Below are 19,210 nucleotides of genomic sequence, written 5' to 3' on the forward strand. Positions count from 1 at the left end.
GGGCGGTAGTCATTTAGCTCAGTTACCTTAGCTTTCTTGGGAACAGGAACAATGGTGGCCCTCTTGAAGCAGGTGGGGACAGCACACTGGGATAAGGATTGATTGAATATGACTGTAAACACACCAGCCAGCTGGTCTGCACATGCTCTGAGGACGCGGCCAGGGATGCCGTCTGGGCCTGCAGCCTTGCGAGGGTTAACACGATTAAATGTTTTACTCACATTGGCTGTAGTGAAGAAGAGCCCGCAGGTTTTGGTAGCGGGCCATGTTAGTGGCACTGTATTGTCCTCAAAGCGAGCAAAAAAACTTGTTTAGTCTGTCTGGGAGCAAGGCATCGTGATCTGCGACGGGGCTGATTTTTCTTTTGTAGTCCGTGATTGACTGTAGACCCTGCCACATACCTCTCGTGTCTGAGCCGTTGAATTGCGACTCCACTTTGTCTCTGTACTGACGCTTAGCTTGTTTGATTGCCTTGCGGAGGGAATAGCTACACCGTTTATATTCGGTCATGTTTCCGGTCACTTTGCCCTGATTAAAAGCAGTGGTTCGCGCGTTCAGTTCTGCGCGAATGCTGCCATCAATCCACGGTTTCTGGTTGGGGAATGTTTTAATAGACGCTGTTGGTACGACATCACCGATGCACTTGTTAATGAACTCGCACACCGAGTCAGCGTATTCGTCAATGTTGTTGTTCGCAGCAATGCGGAACATATCCCAGTCCACGTGATCGAAGCAATCTTGAAGCGTGGAATCCGATTGGTCGGACCAGCGTTGAACAGACCTGAGGGCGGAAGCTTCCTGTTTTAGCTTCTGTCTAGGAGCTGGGAGCAACAAAATGGAGTCGTGGTCAGATTTTCCAAAGGGAGGGCCTTATATGCATTGCGGAAGTTAGAATAACAATGATCCAGGGTTTTGCCCGCCCTGGTAGCACAACCGATATGCTGATAGAATTTGGGGAGCCTTGTTTTCAGATTAGCCTTGTTAAAATCCCCAGCTACAATAAATGCAGCCTCAGGATATGTGGTTTCCAGTTTACATAGAGTCCAATGAAGTTCTTTCAGGGCCGTCGATGTGTCTGCTTGGGGGGGGGGGGGGGATATACACGGCTGTGATTATAATCGAAGAGAATTCTCTTGGTAGATAATGCGGTCGGCATTTGATAGTGAGGAATTCTAAGTCAGGTGAACAAAATGACTTGAGTTCCTGTATGTTGTTATGATCACACCACGTCTCGTTAATTATAAGGCATAAGGCACCCTTCTTCTTACCAGAGAGATGCTTGTTTCTGTCGGCGCGATGCGTGAAGAAACCAGGTGGCTGTACCGACTCAGATAGCGTGTCTCGAGTGAGCCATGTTTCCGTGAACCAAAGAACGTTACAGTCTCGGATGTCTCTCTGGAATGCTACCCATGCTCGGATTTCGTCTAACTTGTTGTCAAGAGACTGGACATTGGTGAGTAGTATGCTCGGGAGCGGTGCGCGATGTGCCCGTCTACGGAGCCTGACCAGAGGACCGCTCCGGCGCCGTTGTTTTGGCTCGCCGGCTGGGATCCGATCCATTGTCCTGGGTGGTGGGCCAAACAGAGGATCCGCTTCGGGAAAGTCGTATTTCTGGTCGTAATGTTGGTGAGTTGACGTTGCTCTTATATCCAATAGTTCCTCCTAACTGTATGTAGTAAAACCTAAGATTACCTGGGGTAACAATGTAAGAAATAACACATAAAAAAAGCAAAATACTGCATAGTTTCCTAGGAAAGCAAAGCGAGGCAGCCATCTTTGTCGGCGCCGGAAGTACCTGGCCTCCACAATCACCCAACCTCAACCCAATTGAGATGGTTTGGGATGAGTCGGACAGCAGAGTGAAGGAAAAGCAGCCAACAAGTGCTCAGCATACGTGGGAACTCCTTCAAGACTGTTGGAAAAGCATTCCTCGTGAAGCTGGTTGAGAGAATGCCAAGAGTGTGCAAAACTGTCATCAAGGCAAAGGGTGGCTACTTTGAAGAATCTCACATTTATTTGGATTTGTTTAACTCTTTTTGGTTACAACCGGATTCCATACGTGTTATTTCATATTTTTGATGTCTTCACTGTTATTCTACAATGTAGAAAATAGTTAAAATAAAGAAAAGGCCTTGAATGAGTAGGTGTCCAAACATTTGACTGTATCCGCAAGTAGCAGGTAGCCTAGTGGTTAGAGCATTGGGCTAGTAACCGAAAGGTTACTGGATCAAATCCTCGAGCGGACAAGATAAAAATCTGTTGTTCTGCCCCTGAACAAGGCAGTTAACACACTGTTCCCTGGTAGGCCGTCATTGTAAATAAGAATTTGTTCTTAACTTGCCTAGTTAAATAAAGGTTACATTTAAAAATGTATATATAAAAATAAAAAAAATACACCATACTTCAATAACACTTGACATAAGATCTCCTCTAAGCATTACAGGCATATAGGGATAGTGCAAACAGTCAGTATCTAAATAATGTGTGAAATGCTTGATAGTGTATGTGATGCAAACAGAGAGGTCTACTTTCTTGGGGACCTGAATATTGACAGTTTTTTTTATCAAGCCGTCCACTCAAGAGGAAGCTTCTCACTGTAACCCTATCAACGTCGACAGGACCGCTGTAGAGAAGGTGGAAAGCTTCAAGTTCCTCGGCCTACACGTCACTGACGATCTGAAATGGTCCACCCACACAGACAGTGTGGTGAAGAAGGCACAACAGGAGGCTGAAGAAATGTGGCTTGGCCCCTAAGACCTTCAGAAACTTTTACAGATGCACAATTGTAGGTATCCTGTCGGGCTGTATCACCGCCTGGAACAGCAACTGCATCACGCGCAAGGCACTCCAGAGGGTGGTACGGTCAGCTCACATTTGTACTAATACTGTAACTATGTTGTAAAGCTGTATCCGTACCCATTGGATGCAGTGATCACAATATAGTGGCTATATCCAGGAAATCCAAAGTTCCAAAAGCTGGGCCTAAAATAAGAATAAATACAAAAGATTTTGCTGTGACTTATGTGGATGTAAAAAATATTTGTTGGTCTGATGTGATTAATGAGCATCCAGACGCTGTACTTGATGAATTTATGAAATTGCTTCTTCCAATTATTGATAAACATGCACATGTTAAGAAACTGACTGTTAAGGCTCCATGTATTGATAAAGAATTGAAAACTATTGTTGAAAGAGATGGACCAAAAGGAGTGGCTAATAAGACTGGCTGCACTTCTGACTGGCTGTAAATTGAGAAACTATGTGACTAAACTCAACAAAAAATGAACTGTATTATGAAGCTGAGATCAATGATATAACCATTTTTTTAAATGGGAAAAAATGTATTTTAAAGTACTGAAGTTATGGGCAGAAAGACAAATTTAACTCCATCTTTCATCGAATCAGATGGCTTATCACAAAACTGTTTCCAATTATTTTAATGATTCCTTCATTGGCAAAGTGGGAAAACTTAGGCAGGAAATGCAGACAACGAACAGTGAGCCATCGTACTCATGCATAAAAAAATAAAAATAAAGAAAAGCATTTTAAGTTTACATTTTGTGAAGTTAGTGTGGGAGAGGTGGAAACATTATTGTTATCGATCAATAATGACAAACCTCCTGGCATTGACAACTTAGATGGAAAGCTACTGAGGATTGTAGCTGACACTTTTGCCACTCCCATCTGTCATATCTTTAATCTGAGCCTAGAGGAAAGTCTTTGTCCACAGGCCTGAAACCAAAGTAATTCCGCTACCCAAGAGTTGTTATGCGGCTTTACTGGTTCTAACAGCAGACCTATCAGCTTGTTCCCAGCTCTTTGCAAACTGTTGGGGGGGAAAAAATGGTGTTTGACCAAATACAATGCTATTTCTCTGTAAACAAATTGACAGACTTTCAGCATGCTTATAGAGAAGGACACCATGTACTGCACCGACACAAATGACTGCTGATTGGTTGAAAGAAATCGATAAGAAGAATGTGGGAGCTGTACTGTTAAATTTCAGTGCAGTCTTTGATATTATTGACCATAACCTGCGTTATGGCTTTTCAACTTCTGCCATATTGTGGATTCAGAGCTATCTGATAGAACGGAGGGTTTTCTTTAATGGAAGCTTCTCTAATGTCAAACATGTAAAGTGTGGTGTACCGCTGGGCAGCTCTCTAGGCACTCTTTTCTATTTTTACCAATGACCTGCCACTGGAATTAAAACAAAGCATCTGTGTCTATATATGTTGATGATTCAACCATATAAGCATCAGCAATCACAGCAAATTAAGTCCCTGAAACCCTTAAAGAATTGCAGTCTGTTTTGGAATGGATGGCCAGCAATAAACTGGTCCTGAATATCTCTAAAACTATTTGCATTGTATTTGGTACAAATCATTCCCTAAGTTCTAGACCTCAGCTGAATCTGGTAATGAATGGTGTGGCTGTTGAACAAGTTGAGACTAAATTACTTGGTGTTACCTTAGATTGTAAACTGTCATGACCTAAACATACAGATTCAATGGTTGTAAATATGGGGAGAGGTCTGTCCGAAATAAAGATATGCTCTGCTTTTTTGACACCACACTCCACGAAGCAAGTCCTGAAGGCTCTAGTTTTAACCCATCTTGATTATTGTCCAGTCATATAGTCAATTGCTGCAAAGAAATACTTAGCTAAGCTGCAGCTGGCACAGAAAAGAAAGGCACATTTGCTCTTCATTGTAATCAGAGGGCTAATATAAATACTCTGTATGCCTGTCTCTCTTGGCTAAGAGTTGAGGAAAGACTGACTGGCACTTCTTGTTTTTATAAGAAACATTGTGTTGGAAATTCCAAAATGTTTGCACAGTCAACTTACACACAGCACTCACACACACTTACCCCACCAGACATGCTACCTTGCCATCTTTTCATAGTCCCCAGGTCCAGAACAAATTCAAGGAAACACATTATTATACAGAGACATGAGTAGATGGAACTTCCATCTTATATTGCGCAAATGAACAGCAAACCTGGTTGAAAAAAAAAATATATAAAGCAACACCAAGGCACAAGACCTCTCCCCATGTGATATACTTGTGTGTATGTACTGACAAGCATGTGTAACAGATACGCACACACACACACTACAATGTTAATGTTTTTAAATGCATGTAAAATTGTAAAAGTCTTGTCTGTAATATATTTTTTGTTATGTGTCGGATCCCAGTAAGACTAGCTGTCGCCATAAATCAAATAGCCATAGTAGCGAGTCTGGATGAAACAGAGGGGCCCCATCCAAACAATACCTCTCAATTGGTGCCGTGTGATGAGGCGCAGACTGGGATTGACAAGAGTGCCTCACTGCCCGGAGTGACAATGGCCCACAGTAACACAACAGCAGAGAGAAGTGCAGGCTCCATGAGGACCAAATCCAGTGGTGAGACAGTTGTCAGTGACATAAGATCTCCCAGTCAGGATTCCCCCATTTCCTCCCTCATCCAATTCATCCACTACTACTGAAGAGCAACAAAGCAATTCTAACCTAAAGGAATAAGACCATTTAAATGTAGCTTTCATTCAAATGTATAAAAAGGATCCAGATAGCAGGACTGTGCTTGGCCCTGGAGCACCCAACGGAGGTACTTGAGACCAGGTGTCCAAAAGGTGTCCAGCACCAAAAGTAGTGTTACTCTCTCTGTCAGTGTATGTGACGCAGGTTGCGTCAGACTGCAGCGGTAGACACTGACCTGGGTTCAGCCAATAGCAGCGACACCACAGAAGACTGACGCAGGGATGGTATTGTAACCGTCTCTGTCCTCCACTGGGGGATCTGATCTGGGATTAGTTTTTAGCAGGGGACAGAGGTGGCACTGCTCTGGGAGGCTAAAAGTAGGCCAGTCTGGCCTCCGGTGATTTTTCAGAGGATTTATTAGGTTTATTTCAGGGCTTCCTCTGCTCTGCCGCACAGCCAGTCACTGCAGGACGAAGTGCTGCATGCAGCATTCCAACACAACAGAAGAAAAACGTCTCTTACATAACATGGCGGAGGGCTATGCAGCCTGACGTGTCCCGACTAAGACCAGAACGCTCTCAGCAACCCCCCACCCACCCCAAAAAAATAGGGTTGCAAAATGACTTCAATTCCCCAGTTTTTCAAAAATCCTGGTTGGAGTATTCCGGATTTCCAGCTTATTTCTTCCGATTCCGGGAAACTCCAAGCGGGATTTCTAGAAAACCAGGACATTTGGGGAAAGTTACCAGAATTTTACAACCCTACCCCCAAATATGATTTGTGCCTGTGTTTATGCAAATTCTTATCAACATCAAACAGTAAAATTATATGGGCTTTAGCCTGACAGTTTCCCAGTTTGAGCACTTTTGCCAAGCAACTTTACAATTGTGTGCTGTAACTAAGGTGTCAAGCACTATTTGGGTGAGCAACATAAAGAAACTAGTCATACTAGTCACATGAGCAGTTTGAGGTGGACACACCAAAATAAAAAAACTTTAACATTACTGCATTTAGTGTCTGACCATTTTAGCCCCCGACAACCTTTGTTGCTAGGAAGTGACAAGACAAAAAGTTATGTTAAACCGACAACAAGGTATGTAATACAACATGGCTGAAGTGCCCCGTCAGAACACACACAGCAGTTTTCATTGTGCCCTGAAGGACAGCAGTTAGTGTAGTCTGAAGAACAGGACCGTGTCAGACAGAAGAGAACAAGAGAAACTGGGAGAGAGAGGGTAGGTGGGGTGGGGGGGTTCTCAAGGGCAAAGTTCAGATAGCGACCTTTCCACCAGCCAAGTTTAATACAGAAACACCCCCTCACTCTTTGACCAGCTACATAGGGTATTAAGCTCTCACACAGTTACAGTATGTACCAGACTCAAACCCTTCATAGAGAACAGCTTCAAATGCAGTCCTACCATGCTAGTCCAGTTTGTGTTAGAAGCTGTCCTTATTCAAAATGTCTCCCTAGTGTATTTCATTTCCCTTACTCAATCTTCCCCTCCCCCTCACATGGCCACCTGGCTGGGTCAGATTTATGAGATCCTGGTGTTGTTGTTGCCCAATGAAGTGAACACAACATAATCCTTTTTGTTTCCTCATGTAATTAAACAGAAGGCATGGTCAAGGTCAGAGCCACCAAACACAGCAGGAGGGGCAACTGTCACAAGGAGGGCATGACATACCTGTCCTCTATATCAAATCTGCCTCCTATCAGATTTAGTGATAACTTCGACCAATCAATCGCTCAATAAGACTCAAGAGGCAGTTTTGAGTTAGAGATGATTTCCTCTGAGTTATAAAAAGGTGCAAGATAGATGGAGGGAAAAATCATCATTCTGACACTTTCTGTTCCAAGTACTCCGTCAGAGGACCGTGGATGGTTCTCGTGTTCTAGGCACTGTGCTCAAAATGTCAAATCAGATGTCCACACACCCTTCACGGTCAAGCGAGCTGAAACCAGATCCGGAAACGGGAGCCCTTCCCTGCGGTCCAGAGTTCATCAATCCTCTGGACCACCTTTTACTATGATCAAATGTTCTATACAAACACGCACCACCAAAAACCACAAGATAAATGTCCTACCTGAAAGTGACTCGGCTCATGCAGCAACTACACAAGGACTGTGCTTCCCTGAGCACGGCAGAAGCGCAGACAGGGTCCAGAAGAGAGTGGAGAGAAAGAAGAGAAGGGAGGACCCAGCTGTCGAGAAGTGGACCCACACACCGCTGTCACAGTAATGGAGCTTTAACTGCGCAGGAGTTCTCACTGGCGTGTCATACAAACCCCCACCCCTCCCTCTTTTTCACTCACCCTCTCCCTTGCTGCTGTCCCAGCCTATGGTCTATCCCTGACGTAACATTTGAATCATTTAGCAGACGCTCTTATCTAGAGCAACTAGGGTTGCGTGCCTTGCTCCAGGGAACGATGGAAGATTTTTCACCTAGTCGGCTCGGGGATTTGAACCAGCGACCTCTTCGGTTACTGGCCCAATGCTCCTAACCGCTAGGCAGACTGAACCCATATGGAAACAAGAGACAATGGCTACCCTAGCAGTTTATCATCATCATCAGGTCACGTGACCTTGCCACGGTGCCCTCATTCATGGTGGTAGAACGAAGCCATCTGTGGCGCAGCAGTGCTCTACTTTAAAACACAAGCTCAGGCCTCCACAATATATAAACAGAACATGTCTGTAAAACAGATTTTTTTCCCCCGTTCTGCTTCCTGATATTAATTATGTTCAAATGCTTGCAATGAGGATGTCTTCAATTTTTTTCTTAAAGGAAAACGGATCTACCAACCTTAGGTATTTGTATTGTTTATGATAGGACATCAGGGAATGGGGGGGGGGGGTGTAGAAACAGTAGTAGGGTCGAAGACTGAGTGGCCAAGATGGGCCTCGAACCCCCATGGGGGCATGCGTGGTCCAGAGTCGAGATCGTTACTACCGTGGCAGACTATAGCCATTTTTATTTTAAGGGAGATCAGAATTCTGACACGTCACACGAATTTTACTGTTGTTGACAGTACAATAGAGAGGAAAACAGAGGGACATAGATAGGAAAGTGGCCAAGACTACTCATACCCCCGTCGCCAGGGGGATGTGGTCTGGAGTCGGGAGCTTTGACTGCCACACACTCTAAGGGTTTCTTAAAGGCCCGCACACGTCACACCGAATGTGGCTCTAGCGTTTCTGTCGATCGTTCAGCGCGCTCTGTTTTAGGGACCACCCGCTGTAGACTTCTGAATTCCGACATTTTTAAAGCCATTCTACATGTAAAATCAGTGCACACTCGGTTTGCAAATTACATTGAGGTGCTAAGTACTCTCAGCCAGCAAACCCTATTGATGTGTAAGCCCTTAGACCTCAGTCAGCAAGTAAGACATTTTTACATTTTACATTTTAGTCATTTAGCAGACGCTCTTATCCAGAGCGACTTACAGTAGTGAATGCATACATTTCATTTTCATTTCATACATTTTTTTTTTTTCGTACTTGGCCCCCCGTGGGAATCGAACCCACAACCCTGGTGTTGCAAACACCATGCTCTACCAACTGAGCTACGGGGAAGGCTGCCTAACACACACAATTACATTGTATTAACACAAAACTATGGATTTCTCCTGACAAATCATTACTCAGACTGGAAATGCTGCCATGCAGTCAAGTCATCTGAGACATCAACGGGTGTTTGAGTGAATGTTTATTTTCTGAGCAGAGTTGAGTCGGTATTGTAGTTAGTACTTTATCTTAGTTAACTACATTACCGACTCAACTGCCCTGTGTGAGAGAAAAACAAAGTGTTGTTCATCCACATAACATTGACCGCAGTCATTTGGCTGACCAATAACAGTCATCCAAAATTCCATAACTGTCACAGCCCTAGTAATCATCACACACAGCTATTTGTTGGCAGAACCACTTTCAACAGGACTGGCCAGACTTCTGGGTTGTTTCATTTGATTTCATTCACTTTGACGGCACCCTTTTGATTCGAACAAAACTTTTCATACATATACTACATAGCCAAAAGTATGTGGACACCTGCTTGTAGAACATCTCATTTCAAAATCATTGGCATTAATATAGAGTTGGTCCCCTCTTTGCTGCGATCGCCTACAATCTTCTGGGAAGGCGTCCACTAGATGTTGGAACATTGCGGGGACGTGCCTTCATTCAGCCACAGCAGCATTAGTGAGGTCAGGCACTGATGTTGGGCAATTAGGCTTGGCTCGGAGTCGGCATTCCAATTCACCCCAAAGGTGCTCGATGGGGTTGAGGTCAGGCCTCTGTGCAGGCCAGTCAAGTTCGTGAGAGTATTTCAAAGATAAATACACAACACAGAGGACGAGAGGTCAATAGAGTACTAACGATTAATGGAAAGTGTTTTTTCTGTAATAGGGGATTAATGATCAATGGGTCAGAGACATGGGAGGAATTTCAGTCCAGGACTCATAGCAAGTTCTCATTGGTTCAAATAGTTTATACATTGAACCTGAAATAGGATACTTGTTATTTGGCCATTGGCCCAGTTTTATTGCAAGGAATTCTAATTGGTCAACCACAGGCTAGGCCTGGGTTATAAAGTACATCCTGTCCCTTTGTTCTGGGATAGAATCACAGAAGAGAATCACTGAGGACAGGGAAGAATGAACATCTACCTCCCCGCATGATTTGTTCTCTTTGAATAACCCCATTTTCCTCCCCCTGATTTGCATCGGGGTCTGTATTATTGAAGAGTAACATCAACTGCTAACAAGTTCTTCCATACCGATCTCGACAAACCATTTCTCTATGGACCTCGCTTGTGCATAGTCATGCTAAAACAGCAAAGGGACTTCCCCAAACTGTTGCCACAAAGATGGAATCACAGAATTGTGTTGAATGTTGTATGCTGTAGCATTAAGATTCCCCTTCACTGGAACTAAGGGGCGTAGCCCGAACCATAAAAAACAGCCCCAGACCATTATTGCAGTCATGCACCACTATGCAGTCGGGCAGGTAGTCTTCTCCTGGCATGCTCCAAACCCAGATTTGTCCGTCAGCCTGCCAGATGTGAAGCGTGATTCATCACTCCAGAGTCCAATGGCGGTGAACTTTACACCACTCCAGCTGATGCTTGGTATTTTGCATGTTGATCTTAGGCTTGTGTGCGGCTGCTCTGCCATGGAAACCCATTTCATGAAGCTCTCGACGAACAGTTGTTGTGCCGACGTTGCTTCCAGAGACAGTTTGGAACTTGGTAGTGAGTGTTGCAACTGAGGACAGGCGCTTCAGCGATCCCGTTCTGTGAGCTTGTGCGGCCTACCACTTCGCGGCTGAACCGCTGTTGCTCCTAGACATTTCCACTTCACAATAACAGCACTTACAGTTGACAGGGGAAACTAGCAGGGCAGAAATTTGGAGAACTGACTTGATGGAAAGATGCCATTCAATGACGGTGCTACATTCAAAGAAACTGAGATCTTCAGTAAGGCCATTCTACTGCCAATATTTGTCTATGGAGATTGCGTCGCTGTGTGCTCGATTTTATACACCTGTCTGCAAAGGTTGTGGATGAACCAGCCGAAATACACCAATTTGAAAGGGTGTCCACATCCTTTTGGCCATGTATTGCATTTTCACATGGTCGAAGTGGTCAGAAACAGAGTTTTTAGACCTGAATGCCAAAACATTTAGGAGATAGAGGTGCTTAAAGTCGATGCATTTTGCATACCTCACCCAACCATGAGACATCCATGTTTTCCCTCAGTGGAAAAGATAAACGGTTGAGTTTGATATCATTTTAAAGTTTACAAAAACAGGGTTGTCAAACCACTTAATTTCTTGGAGAAAAATACTTTTTTTCTTAATATCTATCAGATATGTTATAGTTTAGACCCTACTTTACATAATCTGAGTTGTTTTTCCGCCATCAGTTGAGACACAGCATACTCTTGAATGCAGGGTGGGTGGCATTTCAAGCATAGAAATAGAATTCGTTGACTAGCCATATCCCTTCAGACCATAGTGTTAACTTCCTATTACTACCACAAAGATGGCCGCTGGTCCACCCACCGTCGAATGTCAACTTAAAAGGGAAAGTACATTCCATCTATACTTCTACGATTTCAATAGATTTCCTATGTAAGATTTACAGAATAATTTAAAACTGATATTCCCATTCATGTCAACATTCTCTGATGTGTGGAACCATTTGAAAAATGGACATTTCAATTTTATGTACGTGTCAGCCAAAACATGACACCCACCCTGTTTTCAAGAGTATTCTGAACAGCAGTTAAAACTGATGGCGGGTACAACACAAAAACCTACGATTATGTAAAATAGGGTCTAAGTTTCAACATATGCAAAACTACAAAAATCGGATGACGTTTTTAGATTATTTGAGATGACTATTTAAACTTTTAAAATGACAACTCAAACAGTTTATATTTTCCATTGATGAAGACATCTCATAGTAGGGTATGTAAAATAGGTCAATTTTGAGAACCTCCATCTCCTAAATGTTTCGACATTCAGGTAAAAAATAAAAAATAAAATAAAAAAAAAAATAAGTTACTTTCTGACCACTTCTACCATGGGTGAATATGTATAGACCATTTCGTTCAAAATAAAGAAAAGGGGTGCGGTCAAAAAGTGATTGAAATCAAATAGAACAACCCTTCTATCAGAAGGAATTTACATAATGAGGAAATCTGGATGCATTTACACAGGCAGCAATTATTATTGGTCTTTTGACCAATCAAATAATATCCCTTGCCCATAATTGGCCAAAAGATGAGAATTGGGCTGCCTGTCTAAACACTGCATATTTAGACTACATTTCACTTAAAATTAGGTTCACTTAGGATTGCCGGAGTTTTAAATAAGTCCCGGGTTTATTAAATGCTGGGTGGATTAGAGGATTGTGAGCCCTGAGCTTCACAATTGTGAGCCCAATCTACACTGAACAAAAATATTAAAAACACAACTATTTCAAAAATTTTACTAAGTTACAGTTCATATAAGGAAATCAGTCAATTTAAATAAATTCATTAGACCCTAATCTATGGATTTCACGACTGGGAATACAGATATGCATCAAATGGTCCCAGTCACATAGGGCGGCGCACAATTGGCCCACCGTCATCCGGGTTTGGCCGGGGTAGGCCGTCATTGTAAATAATAATTTTTTCTTAACGGACTTGCCTTGTTAAAACATTTTTTTTTTTAAAAGGTAAAAAACAAAAACGATTGCAAAAACATTTACAAAGTAGGGGCGTGGATCAGAAAACCAGTCAGTATCTGGTGTGACCACCATTTGCCTCATACAGCGTGAAACATCTCCTTCACATAGAGTTGATCTGGCTGTTGATTGTGGCCTGTGGAATGTTGTCCCACTCCTCGTCAATGGCTGTGCGAAGTTTCTGGATATTGGCGGGAACTGGAACACACTGTTGTACACGTTGATCCAGAGCATTCCAAACATGCTCAATGGGTGACATGTCTGGAAGAGCTGGGGCATTTTCAGCTTCCAGGAATTGTGTACAGATCCTTACAACATGCGGCCGTGCATTATCATGCTGAAACTTGAGGTGCTGGCAGCGGATGAATGGCACGACAATGGGCCTCAGGATCTCATCACGGTATCTCTGTGCAGTCTAATTGCCATCGATAAAATGCAATGGTGTTCGTTGTCCGTAGCTTATGCCTGCCCATACCATAACCCCACTGCCACCACAGGGCACTCTGTTCACAACGTTGACATCAGCAAACCACTCACCCACACGATACCATACATGCTGTCTGCCATCTGCCCTGAACAGTTGAAACTGGGATTCATCCATGAGGAGCACACTTCTCCAGCGTGCCAGTGGCCATCGAAGGTGTACATCTGCCCACTGAAGTCGGTTATGACACCGAACTGCAGTCAGGTCAAGACCCTGGTGAGCACGACGAGCACGCAGATGAGCTTCCCCAGGATGGATTCTGACAGTTTGTCCAGAAATTCTTCACTGTGCAAACCCACAGTTTCATCAGCTGTCCGGATAGCTGGTCTCAGACGATTCCGCAGGTGAAGAAGCCGGATGTGGAGGTCCTGGGCTGGCATGGTTACACGTGATCTGCGGTTGTGAGGCCAGTTGGACGTACTGCCAAATTCTCTAAAAAGACGTTGAGGTGGCTTATGGTAGAGAAATTAACATTCAATTATCTGGCAACAGCTCTGGTGGACATTCCTGCAGTCAGCATGACAATTACACGCTCCCTCAAAACTTGACATCTGTGGCCTTATGTGACAAAACTGCACATTTCTGTCCCCAGCACAAGGTGCACCTGTCTAATGATCTTGCGGTTTAATCAGCTTCTTGATATGCCACACCTGTCAGGTGGATGGATTATCTTGGCAAAGGAGAAATGCTCACTAAAAGGGATGTAAACAAATTTGAGCACAATATTTGAGAGAAATAACCTATTTGTGCCAACCGTTTTTCTGGGACCTTTTATTTCAGCTCATGAAACAGCTCATGAAACAACACTTTGCATGTTGCGTTTATATTTTTGTAGAGTGTAGAATGGTGATAAACCAAGCACCCTTACAACAACTCTTTACCTACAACAACATCCACGTTAACGTATTATGCACTTAGGTTTTATCGTTATGTTCTGGTTTATCAAAACTCATTACCAACAAAGACAAAATGCCCTTATAGCCAACCATGTACAGTGGATATCTGGCGCCCTACTCTGGCTATAGTGTGTACAACAGCCAACAGGTCAAGGCTGAAACATTTATATGCTTGAACTTCGTATGACAAATTAATAAGTGGTTCATTCTTCGTCTGTCCCCTGTCCCATCCTACCAATATGTACCACCCATCCCCTTGTCCAGTGTCCACTCACCCATCCTCCCTGCTGGATGATGTAGTCTGCCTCAGCCTCCTCCAGGAAACGGACCCCCAGAGGTATCAGGTGGGCCAGGATCTGTCCTTCTCCCTGGAGGGCCTGCAGCAGCACCAATGGCACCAGCACCTGGGGACAGGGGAAGGCAGTGTCCAGTTCGAGACACTGTCCAAAAGCAACCAGGAGAGGTAGCCGCAAAGGGCTCCCGAGTGGCGCAGCGGTCTAAGGCACTGCATCTCAGTGCAAGAGGCATCTAGTCCCTGGTTCGAATCCAGGCTGTATCACATCTGGCCGTGATTGGGAGTCCCATAGGGCGGCGCACAATTGGCCCAGCGTCGTCCGGGTTTGGCCGGGGTAGAATTTGTTCTTAACTGACTTCCCTAGTTAAATAAAATAATTTAAAACAAACAAACAGGCTAAGGGGAGCTTCCACCATAATGTTCACACCTATCAGATTCTTCAGATCGGCAAATCCCATAGGCCAAAGAGCTAGGGGAAAAATCGGATGGGTTGTTTCTGAGCTAGACCTCATAGGTTGTCAGTCAGAGTCAGTAACTGCATGTGAACAGTAGAGAGATCCCTCACCTTGCTCCAGCCACTCTGCGTGTGGCAGGAGATGTCTTGTGCTGCTTCTCTGAAATGCTCATAGTCCAGCGGGCTGTCAAACAAACACACAGGGGCTCAGGCTGGAAACATAACAGGGTTGGTTTATACAAGTTCACAACCTGCACGCACACACAAACACCCCTCAGTGATCATTCACCACTGACCTTGAAAGTAATTTGAGAAATTGAAATGCATGTGCCACTGAGAGCTGGTTTATAAATATACTAACCTAGATTAGACACACACCTAGCCTACGTGATATATGAGTAATGTCCTTGCATTTCTGTAACTTGAGAAAATGAATGGTAGCCTAGCCTATCTGATGGTTGTGTGCCATTGACTAAACCTATGTTAGGGATTCTTGGAATCTAATTTCATCATTAAAAAGATTAAAAATAAACCTTGAAGTAGTCATGCAATACAACCTTTCATAAGGTCTGTGTGCTGTTCTGAACTACACAGTACCTATTTTCCCTACGGCGGTATGAAAAGACACAATCAACCTTGAGTTTGACTTCAGGCCTACAGTACAGGTGAGCCACCTAGGCCCTGCTGAGCAGACTGTATTTCAAGGACTGAAACGTATACCTTTTCACAACTCAGGCATACAATGAGTTTACTCATTTGTTCTCTTTTTAAAGGGTGAATAGTGAACAACAGTACAACTGGCTGCTCATTGGCTGACTGACTGACACACACAATATTAGGCTGGGTGTACACTGCTGAACAGATACTCACGCACTGAGGAGTGTGTGTACAGTAGAGGCCAGGTGTGTGTCCAGGTCTCTGGCCACCCGGTCGCCCAGAACTGCCAGGCAGTCCTCGATGGAGCTCTCTGGGTTGGCTGGGCTAAACACTGGAGACGTATGGCAGTCGAAGCCTGTACTGGAGAAGGCTGCACACACACACTTATTTGACAGTCCCAGACCCAGTTGTACAAGAACAGAGACCCAACTATTAGCATGGTCAGACTTGTTGGTGTTGTGATGGCATACCATATATTGTATGTGTTTTTATTTATAAAAAATGTATTGCAGAAAAACCAGCATACATACAAGAAGTATACAAACAGACTATATGGTATATGCATTTGTGCTTCCTCTTACAGTCTGAGACCTCATCTTCCAGTTGCTTCAGCTCTTCCTCTATCTGTGCCTTCATTACTCTGTTCCTCTCTCTGTCCACAGCATAATGGCCATCTCCTGGAAGGGAACACAACATCACACTCAGCTAACAGTCACACATTACATATTTAGAATCAATGACAATGTTTGAGTGGCTTTACAACTTTGAAGTGGATCAATTAGTGATGCAGACAAGCATGAATAGCCTACACATTCTAAAGGGCTAGGTCATGACGAGGAGGTGTGTAACCTACAAGGAAGATCACACAAGACAAACTGGGGCAGCATAATTATTATTATTTTTAACTCTTAAATTGATCGACACATTAGAACCAAGCCTCTTTAGCTCTAAGGTTCTTGACCCAAACAGAATAGGTTCAACTTGGCAACCAGACAAGGCATTTCCCCTGACGTAATCTCTAGGGACTCAGTCTAGTAATTCTCTGATCAGTACTAAATGAGAAGTAAAATCAACAGTAACATCATAAACCACGTTGGAAAATGTACTTCTAAATCAATTCTCCCAAAAGAGTCTTTACCTCTGATGTAACTGACTGTATGATGTAATAACTGCAGGTCACAAATGTACACATACTGTATGTAAAGGTTAACAGTGAGGTTAGGTTAAAAAGGTAACAAAACAATAATAATGAGTAAAGTGTGTAGCAGCCTTTACAAGTCAAAGTAGCAGCAATGCACCCCAACTCCCGTGTAGGCCCCTCTTTTTATTTGCATTTACCCGGCATTCACAAAGTATTCAGACCCGTTGACTATCTCCACATTGTTACATTACAGCCTTATTCAAAAATGGATTAAATATTACACACTATAAAATGTTTTATGTAATTATATACACTGCTCAAAAAAATAAAGGGAACACTTAAACAACACAATGTAACTCCAAGTCAATCACACTTCTGTGAAATCAAACTGTCCACTTAGGAAGCAACACTGATTGACAATACATTTCACATGCTGTTGTGCAAATGGAATAGACAACAGGTGGAAATTATAGGCAATAAGCAAGACACCCCCAATAAAGGAGTGGTTCTGCAGGTGGAGACCACAGACCACTTCTCAGTTCCTATGCTTCCTGGCTGATGTTTTGGTCACTTTTGAATGCTGGCGGTGCTTTCACTCTAGTGGTAGCATGAGACGGAGTCTACAACCCACACAAGTGGCTCAGGTAGTGCAGCTCATCCAGGATGACACATCAATGCGAGCTGTGGCAAGAAGGTTTGCTGTGTCTGCCAGCGTTGTGTCCAGACCATGGAGGCGCTACCAGGAGACAGGCCAGTACATCAGGAGACGTGGAGGAGGCCGTAGGAGGGCAACAACCCAGCAGCAGGACCGCTACCTCCGCCTTTGTGCAAGGAGGAGCAGGAGGAGCACTGCCAGAGCCCTGCAAAATGACCTCCAGCATGCCACAAATGTGCATGTGTCTGCTCAAACGGTCAGAAACAGACTCCATGAGGGTGGTATGAGGGCCCGACGTCCACAGGTGGGGGTTGTGCTTACAGCCCAACACCGTGCAGGACGTTTGGCATTTGCCAGAGAACACCAAGAATGGCAAAATTCGCCACTGGCGCCCTGTGCTCTTCACAGATGAAAGCAGGTTCACACTGAGCACATGTGACAGACGTGACAGAGTCTGGAGACGCCGTGGAGAACGTTCTGATGCCTGCAACATCCTCCAGCATGACCGGTTTGGCGCTGGGTCAGTCATGGTGTGGGGCGGCATTTCTTTGGGGGGCCACACAGCCCTCCATGTGCTCGCCAGAGGTAGCCTGACTGCCATTAGGTACCGAGATGAGATCCTCAGACCCCTTGTGAGACCATATGCTGGTGCGGTTGGCCCTGGGTTCCTCCTAATGCAAGACAATGCTAGACCTCATGTGGCTGGAGTGTGTCAGGAGTTCTTGCAAGAGGAAGGCATTGATGCTATGGACTGGCCCGCCCGTTCCCCAGACCTGAATCCAATTGAGCACATCTGGGACATCATGTCTCGCTCCATCCACCAACGCCACGTTGCACCACAGACTGTCCAGGAGTTGGCGGATGCTTTAGTCCAGGTCTGGGAGGAGATCCCTCAGGAGACCATCCGCCACCTCATCAGGAGCATGCCCAGGCGTTGTAGGGAGGTCATACAGGCACGTGGAGGCCACACACACACTACTGAGCCTCATACACATACATACATACATACATACATACATACATACATACATACACACACACACATATACATACACACACACACATATACATACACACACACACACACACACACACACACACACACACACACACACACTTCTAAAAACCTGTTTGTGCTTTTTCTTTATGGGGTAATGTAGGTAGATTGATGAGGGGAAAACAATATTTAACACATTTTTGAATAAGGCTGTAACGTAACAAAATGTGGAAAAAGTCAAGGGGTCTGAATACTTTCCGAATGCACTGTAACCTTTAGTTAACTAGACAAGTCAATTAAGATACAATTCTTATTTACAAGGACGGCCTACCAAGAGGCAAAAGGCCTCCTGCGGGAACGGGGGCTGGCATAATATATATTTCTTTAAATAGGACAAAACACAACAAGAGAGACACACCAACACTACATAAAAAGAGACCTAAGACAACAACACAGCATGATAGCAATACAATATGGCAGCAGCACAACATGGTACCAACAAAGTGTCAATAAAACTGTCCAGTTTCAGTGTTTTTTTGCAGCTCGTTCCAGTAGCAAGCTGCAGCGAACTGAAAAGAGGAGTGACCCAGGGATGTGTGTGCTTTGGGGATCTTTAACAGAATGTGACTGGCAGAACAGGTGTTGTATGTGGAAGATGAGGGCTGCAGTAGATATCTCAGATCGGGGGGAGTGAGGTTTAAGAGGGTTTTATAAATAAACAAACAACCAGTGGGTCTTGCGACGGGTATACAGAGATGACCAGTTTACAGAGGAGTATAGAGTGCAGTGATGTGTCCTATAAGGAGCATTGGTGGCAAATCTGATGGCCGAATGGTAAAGAGCATCTAGCCGCTCGACAGCACCCTTACCTGCGATCTATAAATGACATCTCTTTAATCTAGCACGGTCATCTGA

At 44.2% G+C, this 19,210-nt stretch overlaps 1 protein-coding gene across 3 annotated transcripts in view; it reads right to left on the bottom strand.

Annotated features, from left to right (window-relative positions):
- The window catches only part of bcl2l13 (BCL2 like 13), a 47,297-nt gene that overhangs the window by 10,847 nt on the left and 17,240 nt on the right, over positions 1–19,210 (bottom strand). For all 3 annotated transcript variants that reach the window (XM_029758935.1, XM_029758936.1, XM_029758937.1), the window contains 4 exons: positions 16,084–16,179; positions 15,716–15,872; positions 14,957–15,029; positions 14,372–14,500 (listed from right to left, as the gene is read on the bottom strand). In XM_029758935.1, coding sequence (XP_029614795.1) covers positions 14,372–14,500; positions 14,957–15,029; positions 15,716–15,872; positions 16,084–16,179 — 455 coding nt within the window. The remainder of the gene's footprint in view (positions 1–14,371; positions 14,501–14,956; positions 15,030–15,715; positions 15,873–16,083; positions 16,180–19,210) is intronic.

The sequence above is a fragment of the Salmo trutta genome, chromosome 7, assembly GCF_901001165.1.
Source record: "Salmo trutta chromosome 7, fSalTru1.1, whole genome shotgun sequence".
NCBI classification, from domain to species: Eukaryota; Metazoa; Chordata; class Actinopteri; order Salmoniformes; family Salmonidae; genus Salmo; species Salmo trutta.